We start from the raw sequence: 24836 nt of genomic DNA, 5'->3' as shown, positions 1-24836 counted from the left end.
GCACATGATGGCTGGAGATGGGTGGAGCAGAAGGACCAAGAAACCACATTCTCTCTAGTTAAGGATATTTTAATTAGATAAATCTGTGAAGTAAGCACATTTTCACCGTCACTCCTAAGCCGTGCGGAGGGGCTCACACCAATTTACCACTTCCCATCCGTGAAGCTGGTGATCAGCAAGTCCTCGATACTTTTAATATGACTTGTTTGTTACATGAAGGAAGACATTACTACATAATATAACAGGACCAATGTCCCCTTGCTCTCAAGACATGGGAAACACAGACACCCCCGATTTCCCCCCACTTTTAGGACACGTGTAATACAGATAGTCTTTTTGTTCCTTCACTCTCAGGTCTCATGTAATACAAACAGTCCTGGTGTATTCTCACTTTCAGGACACATGTAATACAGACAGTCCCGGTGTATTCTCACTCTCAGGACACATGTAATACAGACCGTCCCGGTGTATTCTCACTCTCAGGACACATGTAATACAGACAGTCCCGGTGTATTCTCACTTTCAGGACACATGTAATACAGACAGTCCCGGTGTCCCCACACTCTCAGGGCACATGTAATACAGACAGTCCCGGTGTCCCCACACTCTCAGGGCACATGTAATACAGACAGTCCCAGTGTATTCTCACTCTCAGGACACATGTAATACAGACAGTCCCAGTGTAATCTCACTCTCAGTACACAGGTTATACAGACAGTCACGGTGTCCCTTAACTCTCAGGAGACATATAATCATATAATATAGACAGTATGAGTGTCCCCTCACTCTCAGGACACATGTAATACAGACAGTCCCAATGTAATCTCACTCTCAGGACACACATGGGCCCTCATTCAGATCCGCTCACAAGCGTTATGTGCTCGCAAGTGGGTCGATGTGAGGGCCTGCGCACTCGCAGTGCGCAAGCCCCGGAGTGAGTGACAAATTCACTCGCTCCGAGGCTCGCTACAAAGGGGTGGCTGTCGATGTTGATCGACGGCTCGCCCCGTTTTGTAGGCGGAGTGGGAGGATGGCTGGACAAACGGAGGCATTCCTGAAGGAACGCCTGCCGTTTGTAGGTGGCCCTACTGACATCACCAGTGATGTCAGTAGGGTGCTACCTGCTCTGTTAGAGCAGGAAGCTACCTGGGGCTTGTGGTAGACGAGCCCCTTCCGCAAGAGTCTCGTTGCAAGCCCCGATGGTCTTGACCATCGCGACCATCACCTGGTCACTCGCTAAAGCTGTGGGTGGTAACCCACAGCTTAGCGAGCGGCCCGGAGGCCGCCTTTCTAAACAAAAGCGGCCGCCCTCATTCAGAGTGAGCGCTCGCTTTGAGTGAGCGGTTCTGAATGAGGGCCATAGAGTATAGACAGTCCGGGTGTCACTTTACTCTAAGGTTACATGTAATACAGACAGGAGGGAGGGTTAGGGTTAGGCACTAGCAGGGAGGGTTCGGAACTGGGCAGCAGGGTTAGGCCCAGGCGCTGGTGGGGGGGGGGAAGGGTTAGGCACTAGGGGCGAGTTAGGGTTAGGCACTAGGGGCGAGTTAGGGTTAGGCACTAGGGGCAGAGGGTAGGCACTAGGGGCAGAGGGTAGGCACTAGGGGCAGAGGGTAGGCACTAGGGGCAGAGGTTAGGCACTAGGGGCAGAGGTTAGGCACTAGGGGCAGAGGTTAGGCACTAGGGGCAGAGGTTAGGCACAGGCACTGGGGAAGGGTTATGCACTAGGGGCAGAGGTTAGGTTTAGGCACTAGGGGCAGAGGGTAGGCACTAGGGGCAGAGGTTAGGTTTAGGCACTACGGGGGAGGGTTAGGCACTAAGGGGGGAGGGTAGGTTTAGGAACTAGGGGCTGAGGTTAGGCACTGGGGGAGGGTTAGGCACTGGGGGCAGAGGTTAGTTTAGGCACTAGGAGCAGAGGTTAGTGTTAGGCACCAGGTGGGGAGGTTAGGTTTAGGGTACGCAGAGAAATCCAAATGGTGTGAACTTTACTTGTTTCGCAAAAGAATTCAACTATTACATGAAATGTCAACGTATAGATAGTGTACGCCATGCATAATGGTCCCCAATTCTCTAATGTTCAGCAGTGGTGGAACCAATCCAATGACGGCACATTGAACTGCGAATGAGGGTAAAAAGCATGATGCCAAACACAGCCATAATGTGGTGGCTGCAGACCTATGCGGTGGCGCATTGCCCTGCTGTAAGAGTGCGTCATCATGGACAGCGACATCTGGCATGCATTGTATTCAACCCATGTGTGACATTGCTGCCGATAACGGCGACATTTAATGCTGGGGCCACAAGCAACATCAACGTTCGCACAGAGCACTGTTCCCTTTCTTGTATGGGGGACAGGATCTGACGGCCCACTCAGGTCCCATTGCTGACCCCACTGCACAAGGCTCTGTGCATTGCCTGGCAGACCACCACTGGACACAAGATGGCTGGAAATGTGAAGCCTGGCCGACAAGTCCATATAGGATGATTAGCGCCCAATAGGGCCTCATATGACGATTAGCACCCAATAGGATATCATATATGATCATTATCACTAAATAGGACATCATATATGATCATTATCACCCAATAGGACATCATACAGTGGGGCAAAGGGCCTCGTATGAGAATTATCGCCCAATAGGGCCTCACATATGAGGATTATCGCCCTCACTGAATTGACACTCAATAGTATAAATACCCATTGGTTATGTAACAGTGTGTTATTACTCAATAGGGCATCATATATGACACCAATATGGAGTCATGTATGATCATTATCACCCAAGAGGGCATCAAATATGAACATTATCACCCAATAGGATATCATATATGATCATTATCACCCAATAGGACATCATACAGTGGGGCAAAAAAGTATTTATACAGCCACCGATTGTGCAAGTTTTTGCACTGTAAAAGATGAGAGGTCTGTAATTTCCATCATAGGTACACTTCAACTGTGAGAGAGAGAACCAAAAAATTCCCGGAAATCACATTGTAGGATTTTTAAACAATTTATTTGTATATTCTTGCGGAAAAATAAATATTTGGACACCTACCAACCAGCTAGAATTCTGGCTTTCACAGGCCTGTTACTTCTTCTTTAGGAAGTTAATCTATCCTCCACTCGTTACCTGTATTAAATGGCACCTGTTTGAGGGTGTGGACAGGTGTCTTTTATACAGTTAACCAGTTCAAACAGTCAGACTGCAACCTCTCCACCATGGCCAAGAATAGAGAGCTGTCGAAGGACACCAGGGACAAAATTGTAGACCTGCACAAGGCTGGGATGAGCTACTCGACAATAGGCAAGCAGCTTGGTGAGAAGAGATCAACTGTTGGCGCAATTATTAAAAAATGGAAGAAATACAAGATCACTAACAATCTCCCTCGACCAGAGGCTCCATGCAAGATCGCACCTCGTGGGATATCAATGATCTTGAGAACAGTGAGAGATCAGCCCTGAACTACATGGGGGGAACTGGTCAATGACCTCCAGAGAGCTGGGACCAAAGTCACAAAGGTTACCATTAGTAACACACTAAGTCGTCATGGATTGAAATCCTGCAGCGCCCAAAAGGTCCCCCTGCTTAAGCCAGCACATGTCCAGGCCCGTCTAAAGTTTGCCTGTGACCATCTGGATGATCCAGAGGAGGATTGGGAGAATGTCATGTGGTCAGAAGAGTTAAAAATAGAACTTTTTGGTATAAACTCCACACGCCGTGTTTGGAGGGAGAAGAATGATGAGTGGCATCCCAAAAACACCATACCCACTGTGAAGCATGGGGGTGGAAACATCATACTTTGGGGATGTTTTTCTGCAAAGGGGACAGGACAACTTATCTATATTACGAAGAGGATGAATGGGGACATGTATCGTGACATTTTGGGGAAAAACCTCCTTCCCTCAGTAAGAGCATTGAAGATGCAATGTGGCTGGGTCTTCCAGCATGACAATGACCCCAAACACTCCGCCAGGGCAACTAAGGAGTGGCTTCGTAAGAAGCATTTCAAGGTCCTGGATTGGCCTAGCCAGTCTCCAGACCTCGACCCAATAGAAAATCTGTGGAGGGAGTTGAAAGTCTGTGTTGCCCAGCGACAGCCCCAAAACATGACACATCTAGGAGAAGATCTGCATTGAAGATTGGGCCAAAATACCTGCTGCAGTGTGTGCAAACCTGGTCAAGAACTACAGGAAACGTTTGACCTCTGTAATTGCCAACTGAGGCTACTTTTGAGTTAAACTTTTTGATTGTCCAAATATTTTTTTTCCGAAAGAATATACAAATAAATTGTTTAAATATCATACAATGTGATTTCCGGAATTTTCTGTTCCGATTCTGTCTCTCACAGTTGAAGTGTACCTATGAGGGAAATTACAGACCTCTCTCTCATCTTTTAAAGTGCAACAACTTGTACAATCGGTGGCTGTCCAAATACTTTTTTGCCCCACTGTATATGATCATTATAACTGAATAGGGTGTCATACAGTCAGGTGCATAAATATTGGGACATTGACAGAATTTTCATATTTTGGCCTCTATTCACCACCACAATGGCTTTGAAATGAAACAAACAAGATGTGCTTTAACTGCAGACTTTCAGATTTAATTTGAGGGTAATTACATCCAAATCAAGGGAACGGTGTAGGAATTACAACTGTTTCTATACGTGCCTCCCACTTTTTAAGGGGCCAAAAAGTCATGGGACCATCAACTAAAATGCTATTTCATGGACAGGTGTGGGCTATTCCCTCGTTATTTCATTAAGCAGGTAAAGGGTCTGGAGTTGTTTCTAGGTTTGACATTTACATTTGGAATCAGTTGCTGACTACTCTCAATATGAGATCCAAAGAGCTGTCACTATCAGTGAAGCCATCATTAGGCTGAAAAATCATAACAAACCCATCAGAGAGATAGCAAAAACATTAGGTGTGACCAAATCAACTGTTTGGAACATTCTTAAAAAGAAAGAACGCACCGGAGAGCTCAGCAACACCAAAAGACCCGGTAGACCACGGAAAACAACTGTGGTGGATGACAGAAGCATTATTTCCCTGGTGAAGAAAAACCATTCACAACAGTTGGCCAAATCAAGAACACTCTCCAGGAGGTAGGTGTATATGTGTCAAAGTCAACAATCAAGAGAAGACTTCACAAGAGTGAATATAGAGGGTTCACCACAAGATGTAAACCATTGGTGAGCCACAAAAACAGGAAGACCAGATTAGAGTTTGCCAAACAACATCTAAAAAAGCCATTACAGTTCTGGAACAACAGCCTATGGACAGATGAGACAAAGATCAACTTGTACCAGAGTGATGGGAAGAGAAGAGTATGGAGAAGGGAAGTAACTGCTCATGATCCAAAAATACCACCTCATCAGTGAAGCATGGTGGTGGTAGTGTCGTGGCGTGGGCATGTATGGCTGCCAATGGAACTGGTCCCCTTGTATTTATTGATGTGACTGCTGACAAAAGCAGCAGAATGAATTCTGAAGTGTTTCGGGCAATATTATATGCTCATATTCAGTCAAATGCTTCAGAACTCATTGGACGGTGCTTCACAGTGCAGATGGACAATGACTTGAAGCATACTGCAAAAGCAACCAAAGAGTTTAAGGCTAAAAAGTGGAATGTTATGCAATGGCCAAGTAAATCCCCTGACCTGAATCTGACTGAGCATGCATTTCACTTGATGAAGACAAAACTGAAGGGAAAATGCCCCAAGAACAAGCAGGAACTTTAGACATTTGCAGTAGAGGCCTGGCAGAGCATCACCAGGGATGAAACACAGCGTCTGGTGATGTCTATGCGTTCCAGACTTCAGGCTGTAATTGCCTGCAAAGGATTTGCAACAAAGTATTAAAAAGTGAAAGTTAGATTTAGGATTGTTTAGTTTGTCCCATTACTTTTGGCCCCTTAAAAAGTGGGAGGCACATATAGAAACCATTGTAATTCCTACACCGTTCACCTGATTTGGATGTAATTACCCTCAAATTAAATCTGAAAGTCTGCAGGTAAATCACATCTTGTTTGTTTCATCTCAAAGCCATTGTGGTGGTGAATAGAGGCCAGAATATGAAAATTATGTCAATGTCCCAATATTTATGCATCTGACTGTATATTGTCATTATCACCCAAAAGGGACTCATGATGATTATCGTCAATGGGGCCTTATCAAATTGACATTTATTGGGAATATACTATAAATACCTATTGGTTATGTAACAGTGTGTTATCGCCCAATAGGGCCTCATATACGACCATATATGACACCAATAAGGTGCAACTCACCAGTTGTTCACCTGAAGTAACGTCAGGTTTGTCTGAGCAGCAATCTGCTTCTTCTCATCCTCTGTGGGGTATGGATGCTGCAAGAATGTGGATGAAGAGGTCAGTGGCCAGGCAGGAGGGGTATCTCCATTCATCTCTAGGCCTCTGGTCTATAGCGGACACGTGTCGCACATACATCATATATAAATGAGCTGGGTCAGTGGGTACAGATACTGTATATGATCTCTAGGCCTCTGGTCTATAACGGACAGGTGTCACACATACATCATATATAAATGAGCTGGGTCAGTGGGTACAGATACTGTATATGATATCTAGGTCTCTGGTCTATAGCGTACAGGTGTCTTACATACATCATATGTAAATAAACTGGGTATGATCTCTAGGCCTTTGGTCCTGTGACATGCCAGAAGTTATGATCCGCATATTTTTAGGGTTTCTGGAGTCCTTGCCTTCCTTCAAACTGCACTGGACCTTGGACTTCACGTGGACTCACTAAAAGTTCATGTCTTTGCTTTGTCTATCTGGTTCCAGCGCAAAATTGCTACGCTACCGGATGTTCACACCTTTGTACAGGGTGTTCTCCACATTCAACCTCCCTTTTTCCCTCCTGTGGCTCCTTAGGATTTGTCTGTGGTTCTTCAGGCCCTGAAGGGTCCTCCATTTGAACCCATGGCAATGGTTAACAGCGAAGACTATCTTTCTTCTAGCTATTGCCTCTGCCCGTAGGGTGTCAGACTTGAAGGCACTGTCGTGTCGCTCCTCATTTCTGATTTTTCATCCAGATAGGGCAATTCTTCGTACTTGCCCGGGTTTTCTTCCCGAGGTGGTCTCTCATTGTAGTCGCGGCCTTCTGTTCATCCGGCCTTTCAGCTGATGAGGCTTCCTTGGATGTGGTCCATGACCTCAGGATCTACGCGGACCATACCTGTTCTTTTAGGAAAACAGATTCTCAGTTTGTCCTCTATGGATTCCACAAGAATAGATGGCCAGCTAACAAACAGACCCTGGCCAGATGGATTCGCATGGCAATCTCACAGGCTTACTTGCACAGGACTCCCTATGTCAGCTACCGTTACGGCTCATTCCATTCGCTCTGTGAGACCTTCGTGGGCAGCTCACCCTGGTGCCTCGGCTGATCAGCTTTATAAGGTGGCCACGTGGTCTTCTGTCCACACCTTTCTCAGGTTCTATGCCTTTGATACATTTGCCTCTCAGGATGCTTCAATTGGGCATCAGATTCTCCTCTCAGCTCAGGAGCGTCCCTGTCTTTAAATACTGCTTTGGGACATCCAAGGTATCCCTGTGGATCCCTATGGACCCTGAAGAAGAAATGAGAGTTATGGTAAAACTTACCTTTGTTAACTCTCTTTCTTAAAAGTCCAAAGGGTCCACAGGCCGACCCCACCCTGACGCCCCTGGCTTCTCTGGATTGGTTTTCCTAGTCACTGGTCTCAGTCTCCCTTGTGCGTACCAGTTTTCATTCTCTCCTGTCCTCCGGCCATTGGCTTGCTAACTAAATGAGGGGCCTCTGGCTTGGGGGTGGGGTATAGGGGGAGGGACCAGTGCACCCTGGGAGTCAACAGCTTTAACTGTCTGGTCCTGACCTCCACCTAAACCCCAAGGTCTCCCTGTGGACCCTATGGACTTCGAAGAGAGAGTTAGCAAAAGTAAGTTTTATCATAACTCTCATTTTTGCTGCCAGCATGGGATGAAAAAACATGAGGAAGAACAATGCAGCCAGAGCGGGCATCGACTATATCTCATCTCCTCACCCTGCCCACCCTTTCCATATATACACTCACCTGGTGCCAGTTTTCTTTTACCTTTCTTTTTAAAATGTTTAGACAGTATGTAATTACACCTTTTAGGACATGTTACAGTAAGCTATAACAATGTAACGTATCTACTGTATGTATGATCCATGTTACTGCGGTCAAAGTGAAAGCCAAATATTCTAAATGACAGAGTGGGAAGGGGAGCCGTGGTGATTATGGTGGGAGCAGTTGGGACCCATTGTAACAGGATTGGGGGATGGGGTAACTGACCATGTGGACCAGTAGCTTCTCCTTGGTCCGTTTGGTCACACCTTCCCCTAGGTCCTGTCTAATATCCTGCTGCTGGCCCTGGTATCTAGATACATGACTTCCCATCCTATGAGTGGAAATGTGTAACAATGCACATGAGTGGCCGGAAACCTTGCTCCAATACAGCGTGAGAAGAAGGGACACTGTGTACATGGAATCATCGTACTCACCCCAATGTGCTGGAAGAGCCAGGACCGCATGACATTGGTGGCCTGCTTCGGGAGCACCCCTCGCTTGTTCTTCCCAGAACCATCGTCTGAGTGTAGGAGGCCCAGATCCTGACTTAGCTGTAACTGTAACTGCACAGAGAGGAGAGACGGTAAGAACGAGGATGACACCAATATGGGCAGTAACTATAACAGTGTGATGGGAGGGTCCTGTGTTACACGTATTACAGGTATAAGAACAAGCGTCTCTCCTGTGCTGGGAATGTAACTATACAGAGAGGAGAGACGGTAAGAACGAGGATGACACCAATATGGGCAGTAACTATAACAGTGTGATGGGAGGGTCCTGTGTTACACGTATTACAGGTATAAGAACAAGCGTCTCTCCTGTGCTGGGAATGTAACTGTACAGAGAGGAGAGACGGTAAGAACGAGGATGACACTAATATGGGCAGTAACTATAACAGTGTGATGGGAGGGTCCTGTGTTACACGTATTACAGGTATAAGAACAAGCGTCTCTCCTGTGCTGGGAATGTAACTATACAGAGAGGAGAGACGGTAAGAACGAGGATGACACTAATATGGGCAGTAACTATAACAGTGTGATGGGAGGGTCCTGCGTTGTGTCAGTGACATTATTTAAAGATACAGAGCCAGATAATTGGTGAGCGCTGGGGACACCCGTCTGTCTCACTTTTACACCTTCTGAGCAGGGAGGTGGATCCCCGTCTACTTCCATCACTTTAGGCTAAGCGCAACCTTACATTCCCCCTTTGGTTTTTTAAGTACAATCTATTAAACCTCTGCATTCTCAATTCCCGATGCTAAGGGCTACTACCACCATTCCTCCCACGCAGACACCTTTCTGATTGATAAATAGACCGAAAAGCCATCGGCCGCTTTTCTCTTGTGTGCGCAGAACCCTCGTCCAGTATTTTTGTTGGATCAGCAAAGAACAGAAAATAAGAAGATACTTTTCCACCGACCATTGCAAAGAATCTGAGGGACCATTGTCCTCCCATATGGTCCTGTATATAAACGGGATGCAGTCACCATGTCGACAATCAAAATGTCAACAGTCATAATGTTGTCACAACAATGGTCACAGTTGAGACATTAACAATGTTGACATCATAACACAGAACATGTTATCTGCAGAATGTCAACAAGGTCAAAATGTCAACATAGGATATGTCGTCATTCTGCAGAAAGCAGACATTAGGGTTCGGCTGCAGGAGAGGAGAGAGAGGCACTAGGGGGAGGGTTAGGGTTCGGCTGCAGGAGAGGAGAGAGGCACTAGGGGGAGGGTTAGGGTTCAGCTGCAGGAGAGGAGAGAGAGAGAGGCACTAGGTTGAGGGTTAGGGTTCAGCTGCAGGAGAGGAGAGAGAGGCACTAGGTTGAGGGTTAGGGTTCAGCTGCAGGAGAGGAGAGAGGCACTAGGAGGAGGGTTAGGGTTCGGCTGCAGGAGAGAAGAGAGAGGCACTAGGTTGAGGGTTAGGCTGCAGGAGAGAAGAGAGGCACTAGGTTGAGGGTTAGGGTTCAGCTGCAGGAGAGGAGAGAGAGGCACTAGGTTGAGGGTTAGGGTTCAGCTGAAGGAGAGGAGAGAGGCACTAGGAGGAGGGTTAGGGTTCGGCTGCAGGAGAGAAGAGAGGCACTAGGTTGAGGGTTAGGGTTCAGCTGCAGGAGAGAAGAGAGGCACTAGGTTGAGGGTTAGGGTTCGGCTGCAGGAGAGGAGAGAGGCACTAGGTTGAGGGTTAGGGTTTGGCTGCAGGAAGGGAGAGAGAGGCACTAGGGGAGGGTTAGGGTTCAGCTGCAGGAGAGAAGAGAGAGGCACTAGGGGGAGGGTTAGGGTTCAGCTGCAGGAGAGTAGAGGCACTAGGGGGAGGGTTAGGGTTCGGCTGCAGGAGAGAAGAGAGAGGCACTAGGGGGAGGGTTAGGGTGCAGGAGAGGAGAGAGGTACTAGGGGGAGGGTTAGGGTTCAGCTGCAGGAGAGAAGAGAGGCACTAGGTTGAGGGTTAGGGTTCAGCTGCAGGAGGAGAGAGGCACTAGGAGGAGGGTTAGGGTTCGGCTGCAGGAGAGAAGAGAGGCACTAGGTTGAGGGTTAGGGTTCAGCTGCAGGAGAGGAGAGAGGCACTAGGAGGAGGGTTAGGGTTCGGCTGCAGGAGAGAAGAGAGAGGCACTAGGAGGAGGGTTAGGGTTCAGCTGCAGGAGAGGAGAGAGGCACTAGGAGGAGGATTAGGGTTCGGCTGCAGGAGAGAAGAGAGAGGCACTAGGTTGAGGGTTAGGGTTCGGCTGCAGGAAGGGAGAGAGAGGCACTAGGGGAGGGTTAGGGTTCAGCTGCAGGAGAGAAGAGAGGCACTAGGGGGAGGGTTAGGGTTCAGCTGCAGGAGAGAAGAGAGAGGCACTAGGGGGAGGGTTAGGGTGCAGGAGAGGAGAGAGGCACTAGGGGGAGGGTTAGGGTGCAGGAGAGGAGAGAGGCACTAGGGGGAGGGTTAGGGTGCAGGAGAGGAGAGAGGCACTAGGGGGAGGGTTAGGGTGCAGGAGAGAAGAGAGGCACTAGGGGGAGGGTTAGGGTTCAGCTGCAGGAGAGAAGAGAGGCACTAGGGGGAGGGTTAGGGTGCAGGAGAGGAGAGAGGCACTAGGGGGAGGGTTAGGGTGCAGGAGAGGAGAGAGGCACTAGGGGGAGGGTTAGGGTGCAGGAGAGAAGAGAGGCACTAGGGGGAGGGTTAGGGTTCAGCTGCAGGAGAGAAGAGAGAGGCACTAGGGGGAGGGTTAGGGTGCAGGAGAGGAGAGAGGCACTAGGGGGAGGGTTAGGGTGCAGGAGAGGAGAGAGGCACTAGGGGGAGGGTTAGGGTGCAGGAGAGGAGAGAGGCACTAGGGGGAGGGTTAGGGTGCAGGAGAGAAGAGAGGCACTAGGGGGAGGGTTAGGGTTCAGCTGCAGGAAGGGAGAGAGGCACTAGGGGGAGGGTTAGGGTTCAGCTGCAGGAAGGGAGAGAGGCACTAGGGGGAGGGTTAGGGTTCGGCTGCAGGAGAGGAGAGAGAGGCACTAGGGGGAGAGTTAGGGTTAGGCTGCAGGAGGAGAGGAGAGAGAGGCACTAGGGGGAGAGTTAGGGTTAGGGTGCAGGAGAGGAGAGAGGCACTAGGGGGAGGGTTAGGGATTCGGCTGCAGGAGAGAAGAGAGGCACTAGGGGGAGTGTTAGGGTTCAGCTGCAGGAGAGGACAGAAGCGGGAGGGGAGGGTTAGGGTTAGACAGGAAGGTGGAAAGGAATTCAGGGTGTAATAAGGAAGGGGGTAGGCATGGAGAGAGTGTAATAAGGAAGGTGGTAGGCATGGAGAGGGTGTAATAAGGAAGGGGGTAGGCATGGAGAGAGTGTAATAAGGAAGGTGGTAGGCATGGAGAGGGTGTATACAAAAAAGAGAAGAAAAGGGTATTGTCTCTTTGTTGGCGCACATAGAGGATAATTGTATATAAAATATAACTTTTATTAAATTAATTATTTAAAAAATGTTTCGCCTTATTAGTGAAATATTCCAAGAAAAAAATATAATAAAAACATTGAAACAAATGTGTGTCATCAATTGATATTAAATTATTAATAATTCATTTGTCTCTGTGTCCCTTTCAGTTATGTTTCTGAGTAAAGAGAAGGGTGAGGGTGTAATAAGGGAGGTGGTAGGCATGGAGAGGGTGTAATAAGGAAGGTGGTAGGCATGGAGAGGGTGGAATAAGGATGGTAGTGGGCATGGAGAGAGTAATAAGGAAGGTGGTAGGCATGGAGAGTGTAGAATAAGGATGGTAGTGGGCATGGAGAGAGTGTAATAAGGAAGGTGGTAGGCATGGAGAGGGTGTAATAAGGAAGGTGGTGGGCATGGAGAGGGTGTAATAAGGAAGGTGGTAGGCATGGAGAGGGTGTAATAAGGAAGGTGGTAGGCATGGAGAGGGTGTAATAAGGAAGGTGGTAGACATGGAGAGGGTGTAATAAGGAAGGTGGTAGACATGGAGAGGGTGGAATAAGGATGGTAGTGGGCATGGAGAGGGTGGAATAAGGATGGTAGTGGGCATGGAGAGTGTAGAATAAGGATGGTAGTGGGCATGGAGAGAGTAATAAGGAAGGTAGTGGGCATGGAGAGAGTGTAATAAGGAAGGTGGTAGGCATGGAGAGGGTGTAATAAGGATGGTAGTGGGCATGGAGAGAGTGTAATAAGGAAGGTGGTGGGCATGGAGAGGGTGTAATAAGGAAGGTGGTAGGCATGGAGAGGGTGGAATAAGGATGGTAGTGGGCATGGAGAGAGTGTAATAAGGAAGGTGGTAGGCATGGAGAGTGTAGAATAAGGATGGTAGTGGGCATGGAGACGGTGGGATAATATGATCTCTATTTCTACGAAGTCCATAGGGTTCCACAGGATACCTTGGGGTATAGGTGATGACGTCAGGCATCGGGCACCATAGTGTTAAAGTTTTCAGCCTCCCAGGATGCACTAGGGTCCCCCTCCTATACCCCGCCCCCGAGCCAAGGCATCTCAGTTACGTACCAAGCCATAGGCCGGAGGAGGAGAAGGAAGAGAGAGAAAAAAGATCTGACACACACAAGAATCACATTCTCACCAGAGGGAGACGGAAAAACCGGTGACCAGAGCAAAGCCCATCTGCAGCACAGGTGCGACAGGGTGGGAGTCCTGTGGAACCCTATGGACTTCGTAGAAATAGATATAACAAAGGTAAGTTCTTACCATATCTCATTTTTTACATCAGGGTCCATAGGGTATCCACAGGATACCTTGGGGATGTCCCAAAGCAGTATCCTTTAAGGGTGGGGACGCTCCTGTGCTGAAAGGAGAATCCGCCGCCCGAAGGAAGCATCCTGAGAGGCAAAGATGAAACGCGTAATACCTCACAAAGGTATGGACCGAGGACCAAGCGGCAGCCTTGCAGATCTGGACTGCAGAGGCATCCCGTCGAGCAGCCCACGAAGGACCCACAGATCTAGTGGAATGAGCCCTCACAGAGGAAGGAACCGGAAGGCCTTCATGAAGATACGCTTCTGAAATAGCCATACGAATCCAGCCTGCCAAAAGTCTGCCTTAAAGCAGGCCAACCCTTTTTACGGAAGCCATAGAGGACAAACAAGGCGTCCGACTTCCTAAACAAAGAAGTGCGGTCAACATAAATCCTTAAGGCCTGCGCAACATCCAAAGTGGCCTCACCCACTGAAAGATCGGGCGAGTTAAAAGCCGGCACAACGATTACCTCGTTGATGTGAAAGCTGGAAACTACTTTAGGAAGGAAACCAGGACCAGTGCGCAGCACCGCCCTGTTCCTATGAAAAATCAGAAAAGGGGGTCTACTGGAGAGAGCCCCCAAGTCAGAAACACGTCTGGCCGAAGCAATGGCCAGAAGGAAAATTGTTTTAGCTGTCAGCCATTTGACGTCCACTGAGCCAAGTGGTTCAAACGGCGGTCTCTGGAGAGCCCTCACGACCACAGCTAAATCCCAAGGCGACACCGGTGGAACAAAAGGTGACTGAATTCTGAGAAAGGTGCGCACATCAGGGATTGCAGCAATCCTACGATGGAACCAGACGGACAGGGCAGACACCTGCACCTTCAGAGACGCAAGGCGAAGCCCATGGTCCAGTCCCGCCTGCAGGAAGGCTAACACTCTAGACAGACGGAACTCCCGAGGGGCATAACCTCTCGGTCGACACCACTGGAAGAACGTATGCCACACTCGATGGTATATCCTTGCAGAGGATGGTTTCCGAGCCCTTAGCATTGTTTGCACTAAAGAGCTGGAAAATCCCCTGGACCTTAACATGGCCGTCTCAACAGCCACGCCGTCAAAGACAGCAGAGTCAGGTCCGGGTGAAGATAAGGACCCTGTGACAGGAGGTCCGGTCATAACGGCAACCGCAGAGGAATGTCCACGGACAGTCCCTGGAGGTCTGAGAACCGGTGCCTCCGGGGCCACGCAGGAGCTATCAACAGGAGCATCCCTCCTTCCTGTTTGAATTTCTGGATTACCCGAGGAAGAAGGGAAAAACGGAGGAAACAGATAAGCAAACCGGAACGTCCACTGGACGGACAGAGCATCCACCAGAGACGCCTTTTCGTCTCTTGTGCGAGACCCGTACACCGGCAACTTGTTGTTGTGCCGTGACGCCATGAGGTCGATCTCTGGAAGACCCCACCTGTCCACCAGAAGTTGAAAGACGTCCTGGTGCAGAGACCATTCCCCCGGATGAACGTCCTGGCGACTGAGAAAGTCTGCCTCCCAGTTTAGGACTCCCGGGATGAAGACTGCTGATATGGCCGGGAGATTGCGCTCCGCCCAAACCAGGATTCGGGACACCTCTACGAGAGCCGCCCGACTTCGGGTTCCTCCTTGCCGATTTATGTAGGCCACGGTGGTAACGTTGTCCGACTGGACCTGCACTGGGTGACCTTGGAGAACCGGATGTGCCTGCTGGAGAGCATTGAAAACCGCGCGGAGCTCCAAGATGTTTATTGGAAGCTCGGCTTCTGCCCGAGTCCACCTGCCCTGGAACAAGTGTGGACCCGTGACTGCTCCCCAGCCCCGAAGACTGGTGTCCGTTGTCAACAGGACCCAATTCGCCACCCAGAACGGACGACCCTTGTTGAGATGGGTCGACTGCAACCACCAGGCTAGAGACAGGTGAACCTCCGGAGTGAACACCATCGTCTGGGATTTTAGACTCTGAGGCAGTCCATTCCATTTGGACAGGATCAATTGCTGCAGAGGTCTGGAGTGAAACTGGGCATATTCCACCATGTCAAATACTGACACCATGGAGCCCAGTAACCTCATCGCCAAGACACACGGCGATTCTGCAGACAACTGCGCACCCTCAACTGCAAGGTAGAGATCTTTTCCCCCGTCACAAAGATCCTTTGCTGTCCGGAGTCCAATAAGGCTCCGAGGTGCAGAATCCTCTGAGACGGGATCAGGGTGGACTTCTGCCAGTTTATCTACCAGCCGTGCCGTTGCAGTACCGCAATGGTCAGGTCCAAGTGGCGGAGAAGGAGCTCTGGAGATCCTGCCACCAACAGAAGGTCGTCCAAGTACGGTAACATGCGGACTCCCTGCAGCCGCAGAGAGGCCGCCATGACCGCCATCACCTTGGTGAATACCCGTGGTGCTGTCGCCAGCCCAAAAGGTAACGCCCGGAACTGAAAGTGGTCGCTGCGGATTGCAAACCTGAGGAACTGTTGATGGCGTCAAAGAATAGGGACATGCAGGTAAGTGTCCTGTATGTCCAACGACACCATGTAATCCCCAGGTTCCAGCGCCAGAATGATGGACCGCAGGGTCTCCATCCGAAACCTCGGCACCCGCAAAGACTTGTTGAGTGCTTTGAGGTTGAGGATCGGACGAAACGACCCATTGGGTTTCTGCACCAAAAAGATTGGAATAGAAACCCTGGCCCTACTGGGAGAATGGAACAGGCACTATAACTCCAGCCTGGAGCATAGCGTGCAAAACCTTTCGCAGTTCCAAGGCTTTGTTCCGGTCTGATGGAAGACCCGTGGTGAAGAATCGAGACGGGGGCCTGTGCCGAAAGGAGAGGGCGTACCCGTGAGAAATCACCTCGAGAACCCAAGTGTCTGTCGTGGTAACCGACCAACACTGGGCGAACTGCAGCAGGCGGCCTCCCACTCTGGGATCCCCCAAAGGGAGGCCCGGACCATCAGGCCGCAGGCTTGTCATCTGGCTTAGGGGCCGGACGTCTGGTACTCCAGGCCTGCTTCTGGGGCTTGGCCGATTTTTTGGGGCCAGCCTGTCGGGGAAAGGACTGTGCTTTAGGCCTACCCTGGGCCCTATAAGGCCGAAAGGACGACGTACCGGAATTGGAAGGAACTGCAGCAGACGGGAGACATGCAGATTTGGCTGCCGCCAATTTTGTCCAGGTCCGGACCAAACAGGACTTCTCCATTAAAAGGCAAAGCTTCCAAGCACTTTTTGGAATCAGCGTCCGCCTTCCAAGATCGCAACCATAAGGTGCGACGAGCAGCTACAGCTGCCGAAGAAATTCGAGACGCCAGGGTACTGATATCCAAGGCCGCTTCATTGATATAAGTGGCCGAGTCCCGGAGATTTCCTATCAACTCGGTCTGCTCTGCCGAACAGTTGGAATCGAAAGACGCCTCCAAAGTATCAGCCCAGTGCTCCATGGCTCTGGCTACCCAACAAATGGCCATAGCCGGCCTAGCTGCCCCCCCCCCCAAAAAGGGAATAAACGGACTTTAGGCAGATCTCCACCTTACGGTCCGTAGCATCCTTCAGGGAAGACATGGAGGGCATAGGCAATGTGGCACTACGGACTAGGCGTGTCACATGAGAATCCACCTGTGGAGGGGATTCCCACTTAGAAAAATAATTATCCGCAAATGGATAAGCCACCGCCAAGCGTCTCTGCGGCTGATATCGTTTGCCAGGCTGTTTCCACGCCTCCTCTAAATGGTCCTCTAACTGACCCGAAAGAGGAAACACTCTGGAGTCACCCTTAATATCCTTAAAAACAAGAGATATGGTAAGAACTTACCTTTGTTATCTCTGTTTCTACGAAGTCCATAGGGTCCACAGGGTTGACCTTGGGGTATAGGTTGGGAACCAAATCCGGGCACCACGCAGTTAAAGCTTTTAGCTCCCAGGATGCACTTGGGTCCACTCTCCCTATAACCCCACCCCCAAGCCAGAGGCACCTCAGTTTGTAAGTAGCCAAAGGCCGGAGGAGGAGAGAAAATGAGAAAACTGGAACACTCGATAACCATACTCACAGAAATGGGAGACGGAAAACCGGTGACCAGCCACACAGCCCATTTGAAGCCAGGTGCGTCAGGGCAGGCGCCCTGTGGACCCTATGGACTTCGTAGAAACAGAGATAACAAAGGTAAGTTCTTACCATATCTCTTGTTTTCTACTTCAGGGTCCATAGGGGGTCCACAGGGTTGACCTTGGGGATGTCCCAAAGCAGTTCAACCAAGGGAGGGGACGCTCCTGTGCTGAGAGGAGAATCCGCCGCCAAAAAGGAAGCATCTGGAGGAGAGGCAAAGGAAACCAATGCCTAGAACCTTAAAAAGGTGTGGACAGAAGACCACGTGGCCATCTAGCAAGGCAAAACAGCCAAGGCGCCACAGCGAGCCACCCACGAGGGTTACATGGCCCGAGAAAAAACAAGCATCAACAACAGAAAGGCCTACCCATGGGTAGGCCCCTGAAGAAGACATACGAGGCCATCCAGCCAACATTTGGCCATAGGCCGGCCATCCTTTCCTGTTAAAACCAGAAATTTCAGACCACCAATAAGGAGTCCGATTTCCGTCAGGAACATGAACGGATCACATAAATCCACAGAGGCCGGACCACAGTCAATGAGGCCACACCAGCCGAGAGGACTGGGGACTGAATGGCCTCACCATAAGTTCCAGAATAATATGGAACCTAAAAATCACTAAGAAGAAACACAGGGTGAGAGCAACTCACACCCTGACAAGATGCCCTCCAGAAGAGGGAGCCACATGAGAACGCTCCCAATTCCGACACTCACCTGGTTGATATAAACACCCTGAGAGAAAGAGAAAGCCAAAGCAATAGACCATGTAATGGCTATCACAACCAGCGGTTCCATTAACTTTCCCCGGAGTTAACGAAGAACCACTACTAACTCCCAAGGAGTCCCTAGGGAGGACAAATGGAGGCATAATCCAGAAAACACTCCAAAGGATGAACTGGATACCAGAGCGGAGCAATTCCATATCTTAATCATACTGACAGTGTAGAGATCCGCACTGTCAGGAAGGCCAGGCCGAGGGTGAAACCCAAGCCAGCCGGAAGGAATGCCAGAATATCTGGAAATCCTGGACACCAGAGGATCATATCGACAGGTATAATACCATAAGAATTATGGCTGCCACAGTTTGTGGTAGGTCCCAGCAAAAGCTGATCCATGTGCTCTAATCATTCCAACGATGACAAAGCCAGGGAAGCCGTAAGACCACTGTAGGGACGCAGTCAAAGACAAACTACCCAGGTCCAAGGCAAACCCCAGGACCCTGGAGACAACAGGTCTGGGCAGTGAAGCATCAGGAATGGAGTATCGATGGAGAGACTCCGAAAAACCAAGCACCCCTGACATCTGGGGCAATCAGGAGCCACCATCAGGAAAGCATCTCCGTCTCGATTGAAACACTTCCCTCGAGGACGAATGGAGACCGGAGAACACAGGTACGCAAATTGGAAGAACCACTTCACCGACAAAGTCACTGAAGGTTGCTTCAGAATCCCCAGAGTTGGACTGTAACACCATAGTGTGATAGAGTCAGAAGGCCATGAGGGTCACCTCAGGAGGACCCCCCCCCCTGCTCACCAGGAAATGAAACCTCACTTGGGGAAGAGACTAGTCCCCTGGATGCACGTAGTGACGGCTGAGGACTCCCGCTTCCCAATGGAGAGCACCTGAAATGAACACTGTCGAGATGGTCGGGAGGAGACCCTCAGACAGACAATGTCCGAATGTATGACATACCTGACATTGCCACCCAACAAACAGTATTGCTAAAAAGGAAGCCGCTGTTCTGACCCTGTCGGACTGAACTTTTTCAGGTTCACCGGGAAACAAGGGCTATGCCAGAGTGAAGGCCCAAGACAGGCTAAAGTTCCAACCAGTTAATTGACAGGGTGGAATCGACAGACATCCAACTGCACTGAAATGGATGCGAACCAAACACTGTCCTTAGCAAAGAGTACCCTGGACGAGATGGCCATAGTCACCCGAAAAGGGACAGACTTGCCTCCGGGGAGAGCATCATCGTTTGAACAGTGATCAGACAGAAAAAACTTGTTCCATCTGGAGATAAGCCAATTATGGAAAGGCCTGGAATGGAACTAAGCCCATTCCACCCTTCCAAAGGCAGACACTGAATAGTGGACCATGCATCCCAGAGTGTAAAGACATATGTCGACTGCGCAGACATCCATGTACTCCTAATGGAAGAGTGGAGATGCCGTCTTACGCCAGAAGAATTCTCAGATTCTGAGAATCCAGCAGGGCTCCTAGGTGAAGAATACCCAGAGGGATGCAGGGAGGACTTTTTCCCCATTGATTAAACGTCGGCACCCTGAAGAAGCCACAGTCAACCTGACCCGGCTGTAAAGTACCCCGGTGATCCTGCTAAGAGCAGGAGGCCATCCAGGTACAGGAGCATTGGGATATACTGAGCAGAAGAACTGTCAGAAAATCCAAAACGCTGGTAAACCCCTGTGGGGCTGAGAGCAGTCCCAACAGGCAGAGCCCAAAAAATCGTAAGTGCTGTGATACAGCAAACCTCAGTCCATGCTGAGGTAAGGTCTCTGTAAGTACCCGTAGGCACGTGTCCTGTATATCCAGTGATACCATAAAGTCCCCAGGTTCCAAACATAGTATGATGGAGCATAGGGATTGCCTCCTGAGCCCAGGTAGCTTTAGAAACTGGTTCAGGGAATTGAGACAGAGAATAGGCCAAAGAGGACCATTCAGCCACCGCACCAGAAAGAAAGCAGAACAACCAGTCCCTCGCTGAGAAAGTGGGGATGGCCCAATTAGCTCCGCTTACCGCAACAACTGTATAGCTTTCTGGATTTGTAAGGCCCTGTTCCGAATAAGGGCCTGCGTACCATCACATGGAAATAGGCCGCCTGAGCAAAGAGAGGGCGTACCCTCCTACCCGCGGCAACTAGACACTAGTACCGGGCAAACTGAGAAAATAGCCATCTCCCAGTGGTAGGCCTGTCTCGTCAGGCTGACGATATATCCGTAGGTTCAGAAGCAGGATCGGCTGGCAGTCCAGGCCTGCTCGGAACTGGATATGTCTGCCCTTGTAAAGGCCGACAGTCTATGAAGAAACAGACCTTTAGGCTGACCCAGAGGACAAAAAGACTTAATAGTCTGAGGCCCTATAGTGAGCATAGCTGACGGCGGGAAATTTGTACTGTCAAGGTCAGGACCCAACAAGATATACCCTATAGATGGTATCTGCACCTCTGCATTCCCAGAGCGCAGCCATAGGGTATTACGGAGGATACCGTCGCAGCCGGAACTCTGAAAGTTAGGAGCTGGTATCCAATATAGGCATGTCCATCTATGACAACTGCATATATTACGTGAGCGACCAAATACATTTGAACCCCAGACGTGTTGGAGGGGAAAAAACATTACAAATGCATCAGCTCAGTATGCAATAGTATTAACCAACCATGCTATAGCCATGGTAGGATGGGTAACAACCCCTGAAAGCGAGTATACTGATTTCAGGCAGAGTTACCACCTACGGATCCGAAGAATCTGACCACGCAGGAATGGGATGCTTAGTAACGTCTGTAATCCGATGAATAACACGCCCATCCACCCCAGGAGGGGCTCATGATGACCCTCAGGGAATTTGGGACAGGAGACCAAACACTGTTGTAATACCTCATATCTGGCAACAGCCAGAGTCCCGCCATGCGATCCACCCGCTAGTCAGCAACAGGGACCCAGAAGGCACGTAATACTGAGGGTGTATGATACAGGTGCAGGTCAACATTCACTCTAACCAGAATGGACCTGCTACCAGCCCTAAAACAGGGATAATAATACTTGAGATAGGCTTCCCCCCGTGTAAGAGGGAAAGAGCCCAAAACAGTATCCAGTTCACGGTTTAGCCAAGTGGGAAGTAACCACAGGGCGTCAACAACGCCAATTTGCGATTCATAGAAAAACGACATCCACCCAGGGTGGCTGTGGTAATCCCTGCAAGGGGCATGACAGACTATTGTGGCACCAGGGGGAATTCATACTCTGCAAAAAACCCCTGCAGGGAGCGATAGTCTGTGTCACAGGGGAAGAGTGCAAGAAACTGCGAGATACCCTGAGATGAAAAAGGGCAGTATGGTGAAGTAACCCCAAGTGAGGTACAACAATGGGGCCCGCCCGGCGATCCGCAATTAAGAGGATCCCGAGAAAACAAACCGCCCAAGGGGGTCGTGAAAGAGGCCAGCACCAGATGACGCCACATACAGAACCCTTTAAGAGTTAAATCCTCCGCACGAACACCTGCAGCACATGGCTTGCAGGATAGTAAAAATGGGTGCAGTATAACGCTCCATCTCCTGGTCAGACATATCTGACCAATCTTGGCGGAAATATTAAGCAGCGCTATACTGGTCCTGACTGATACTAAAAGTTAGCTGCAGGGACCCATTTTCAGCGTATGCAACACACAGATTCACTCAAAATATGGCAACGTGCAGCACACAACAGTATGTGACAAACCTCACAAATATTAACAAGTATATAAATGTGAGGTCTCAGAAGCACCCCAAGTACAGCTGTATTAGGGCAGATAAAGAAAAGGGATAGATATACACTGACAGGTGAGAGAATAAAGTACAGTCAGCACTAGCATAAGTCACATACAATGCAGATATACACATATATACATAAACATGTCATATAATATACTGCACTATTACACTGCATGCAACTTACCCAGATTCAGTGTCTGGGAAGGCTACAGCGCTGTGTACACTGACCTGATGGTGAGGTACGCAGGGGGACTGGACTCAGCGCCATCTCCGGAGATCTCTGCTGCACCACAGAGAAAATGGCCGCTCGAGACCTCAGAAGAAGCGTGGCCCGCGGAGGAAGCAGATCAGCGACGCCAGACTATACATACTGAAAGGCGCGCTGAGCTGAGGGGAGGAGCCGCTGTAACAGGGAAGGCTGCCTCCCCTGGCCGGCTATTAACCCCCAGGACGCCGGCTCCCTGCACCGAACACTAAGCCCCTGGTGGTCTAGTGGACACACGGGGTATGGGGGGCCCGCCGCCACTGCCGGCGCCTCCGGTCTGTCCCCAGAGACCGGAGGCACAGGACTGCATTTCAAATGCGCGGATCACCGCAATCGGTGACCCGCTCCTTACCTGCTCCCCGTGGATCCGGCAGCAGTCCTGGGCGCCCGCAGAGTCCGGCTAGTACAGACTCTGGGGTCCCGCTGAGATCCCCAGATCTGTACTGGCGTCTCAGCGCCAGCAGGGTGACGGAGCGGCAGCTTAGACGTCCTATGGACAGTCTGACGCTGCCGCTCTGAAGAATCCAAAGGAAAAATAAAAAAAAACTCTGGCCCTCATTCAGAGCCGTACGCTCTGAGCAGAGCGCACGCTCTGAATGAGGGCCGGGCTCCATGAAAATGGAGCGTCCTCCTGGACGCTCGTATAGCTGTGGGTCACCACCCACAGGCTATACGAGCGTGCATTGTGATGGCTGCGATGGTCGTGACCATCGAAATTGCGTGCCGGAGCCTGCGGTTGAGGTTTTCAACCGCAAGCTCCGGAGTGATTTTGGCTCTATCAGAGCCAAAATCACTCCCACTGACATCACTAGTGATGTCAGTGGGCCGGCTTTTGACGGGAGGCGTTCCTGTGGGAACGCCCCCGTCAGGGAGGCACGCCCCCGGCATGCCCACCAAAGGGGGCGTGCTGTCAATCAACATTGACAGCACGCCCCCTTTGATCGGACACAACGAGCGAAGGACTTTCCTTCGCTCGTCGCGTCTGGCGCATGCGCACGACGGAGCTCCCTCCGTCGTGCGCATGCTCAGTCCATAACATCGACCCACTTGCGAGCGGACAGCCGCTCGCGAGTGGGTCTGAATCAGGCCCTCTGTCCTTTAGAAAAAATAAAGCTTAGGGGCTGCTAATCAGCTCCCCACTGCACTAAACGGTGACCCGATTCCGGCCGGGCACCAACTTAAACTGAGGTGCCTCTGGCTTGGGGGTGGGGTTATAGGGAGAGTGGACCCAAGTGCATCCTGGGAGCTAAAAGCTTTAACTGCGTGGTGCCCGGATTTGGTTCCCAACCTATACCCCAAGGTCAACCCTGTGGACCCCCTATGGACCCTGAAGTAGAAAAAGGCATATTTGGACTTGGACACCGGAGGATCTTCGTCCTCAATCACTAAAGCTGTGCGGACTGCACGAATAATATAAACCTTGGACGTAGAGTCCGACTCTTTAGTACGGAGAGATTCCTGGTCGGAAAGATCCAGAATCTCCCCATCAGACGTCACGTCGTCATCCTCATAAAGGAGCAGACAGACGCCACCGGCCACTTATGTGGCCGCAACACAGACTCCCCTTGTAACACATCCGACAAGCGCTGTACAGAACTAGTCAGGGAATTAACCCACGCAGGCTCCTGAGAGACCGGGGGAGGAGAATAGGGAGACTGTGGGGAACCATCAATTGTCTCGGGAAACCCTGCATGGGTGACGACACCACTGACTGCTGGGACAATCCCATTGTGAGAGCGCAGGCTGCGGAGCTAACTGGCCCACCAGGGTTGTAAGCGCTTTGGCGAAACAAGCCCAGGGCGGCTCCTGTACCGGGGCCGTGACAGTAATTGGACGCGCCAATAAACACTGCCGACATAGCCCCTCCACGCTACCCTCCCCGTCCGCTATCGGTACTTTCCACGTAGTACACTGAAGCTGGAGAGGAAAGTCACTCTCAGACATGATGGTAAGTATGTGACCCCTCTCACTGATACTTGTTAGTATAGTGGGAGAACCACCCTGCAATCACCGCACCTCAAGGGCTTTAGCAGAAAAGATCAGGGACAGTAAAATGGCTGACAGTAGAAAGTGAAAGTTACAGGCAGCAGCACTAGCACAGTCACATACAATGCAAAGAAATAAATCCCTGCACTAGCAGCGCTGATCCTCAACTACGCAGACACAGAGCCTGGTAGGATACAGCGCTGCATACACAGACCTGACCACAGCGCAGGAGAGGTATGCCGGGGGACCCAGACCGCGATGCCACCGCTCCAGACTTCCAGCAGTGTTCACCATGCGTTAGAGAAGATGGCCACCGAGGAGCATAGAGGAGGCTGGCCTGGGGGAGGAGCGCTGCCACAGGGCCAGTCGGCAGTGTGCAGAGAGGGCTGTGTGCACGGGGGAGGCGCTGGCTGCGAGACAGGGAAGGCGCGCTCCCCTGGCATGCATTTAACCCCCGGGACGCCGCAGCGCTACCGCCCTGCCACGGTCCGCTGTCCCAGGGGGGTAGTGAAAGCGCAGGTTAGTACCTGGCTCCACGCTGCAGCCAGTCCCCAGGGAGCCCCCTGCCTGGGGACTCTAGACCATGTTCAGCAGGGTCCCACCGCAGGACCCCGCTGCTTACCTTGCTGTCCCCCTTAGATCCGGCCATGGTCCCAAACATCTGGGGTCACCGCTAGCTGTGACCCCAGATGCTT

The 24836-nt window shown here is 50.6% G+C and overlaps 1 protein-coding gene across 2 annotated transcripts in view; it reads right to left on the bottom strand.

Annotated features, from left to right (window-relative positions):
* PKNOX1 (PBX/knotted 1 homeobox 1) overlaps window positions 1–24836 on the bottom strand; it is a 336998-nt gene that overhangs the window by 5673 nt on the left and 306489 nt on the right. For both annotated transcript variants that reach the window (XM_088463372.1, XM_088463374.1), the window contains exons 8-9: window positions 8553–8681; window positions 6296–6372 (exon numbers count right to left, since the gene is read on the bottom strand). In XM_088463372.1, coding sequence (XP_088319498.1) covers window positions 6296–6372; window positions 8553–8681 — 206 coding nt within the window. The remainder of the gene's footprint in view (window positions 1–6295; window positions 6373–8552; window positions 8682–24836) is intronic.

Source organism: Taudactylus pleione, unplaced genomic scaffold, assembly GCF_031769625.1.
Source record: "Taudactylus pleione unplaced genomic scaffold, aTauple2 ptg001351l, whole genome shotgun sequence".
In the NCBI taxonomy this organism is placed as follows: Eukaryota; Metazoa; Chordata; class Amphibia; order Anura; family Myobatrachidae; genus Taudactylus; species Taudactylus pleione.
This window is presented reverse-complemented; position numbering and strand designations above follow the sequence as displayed.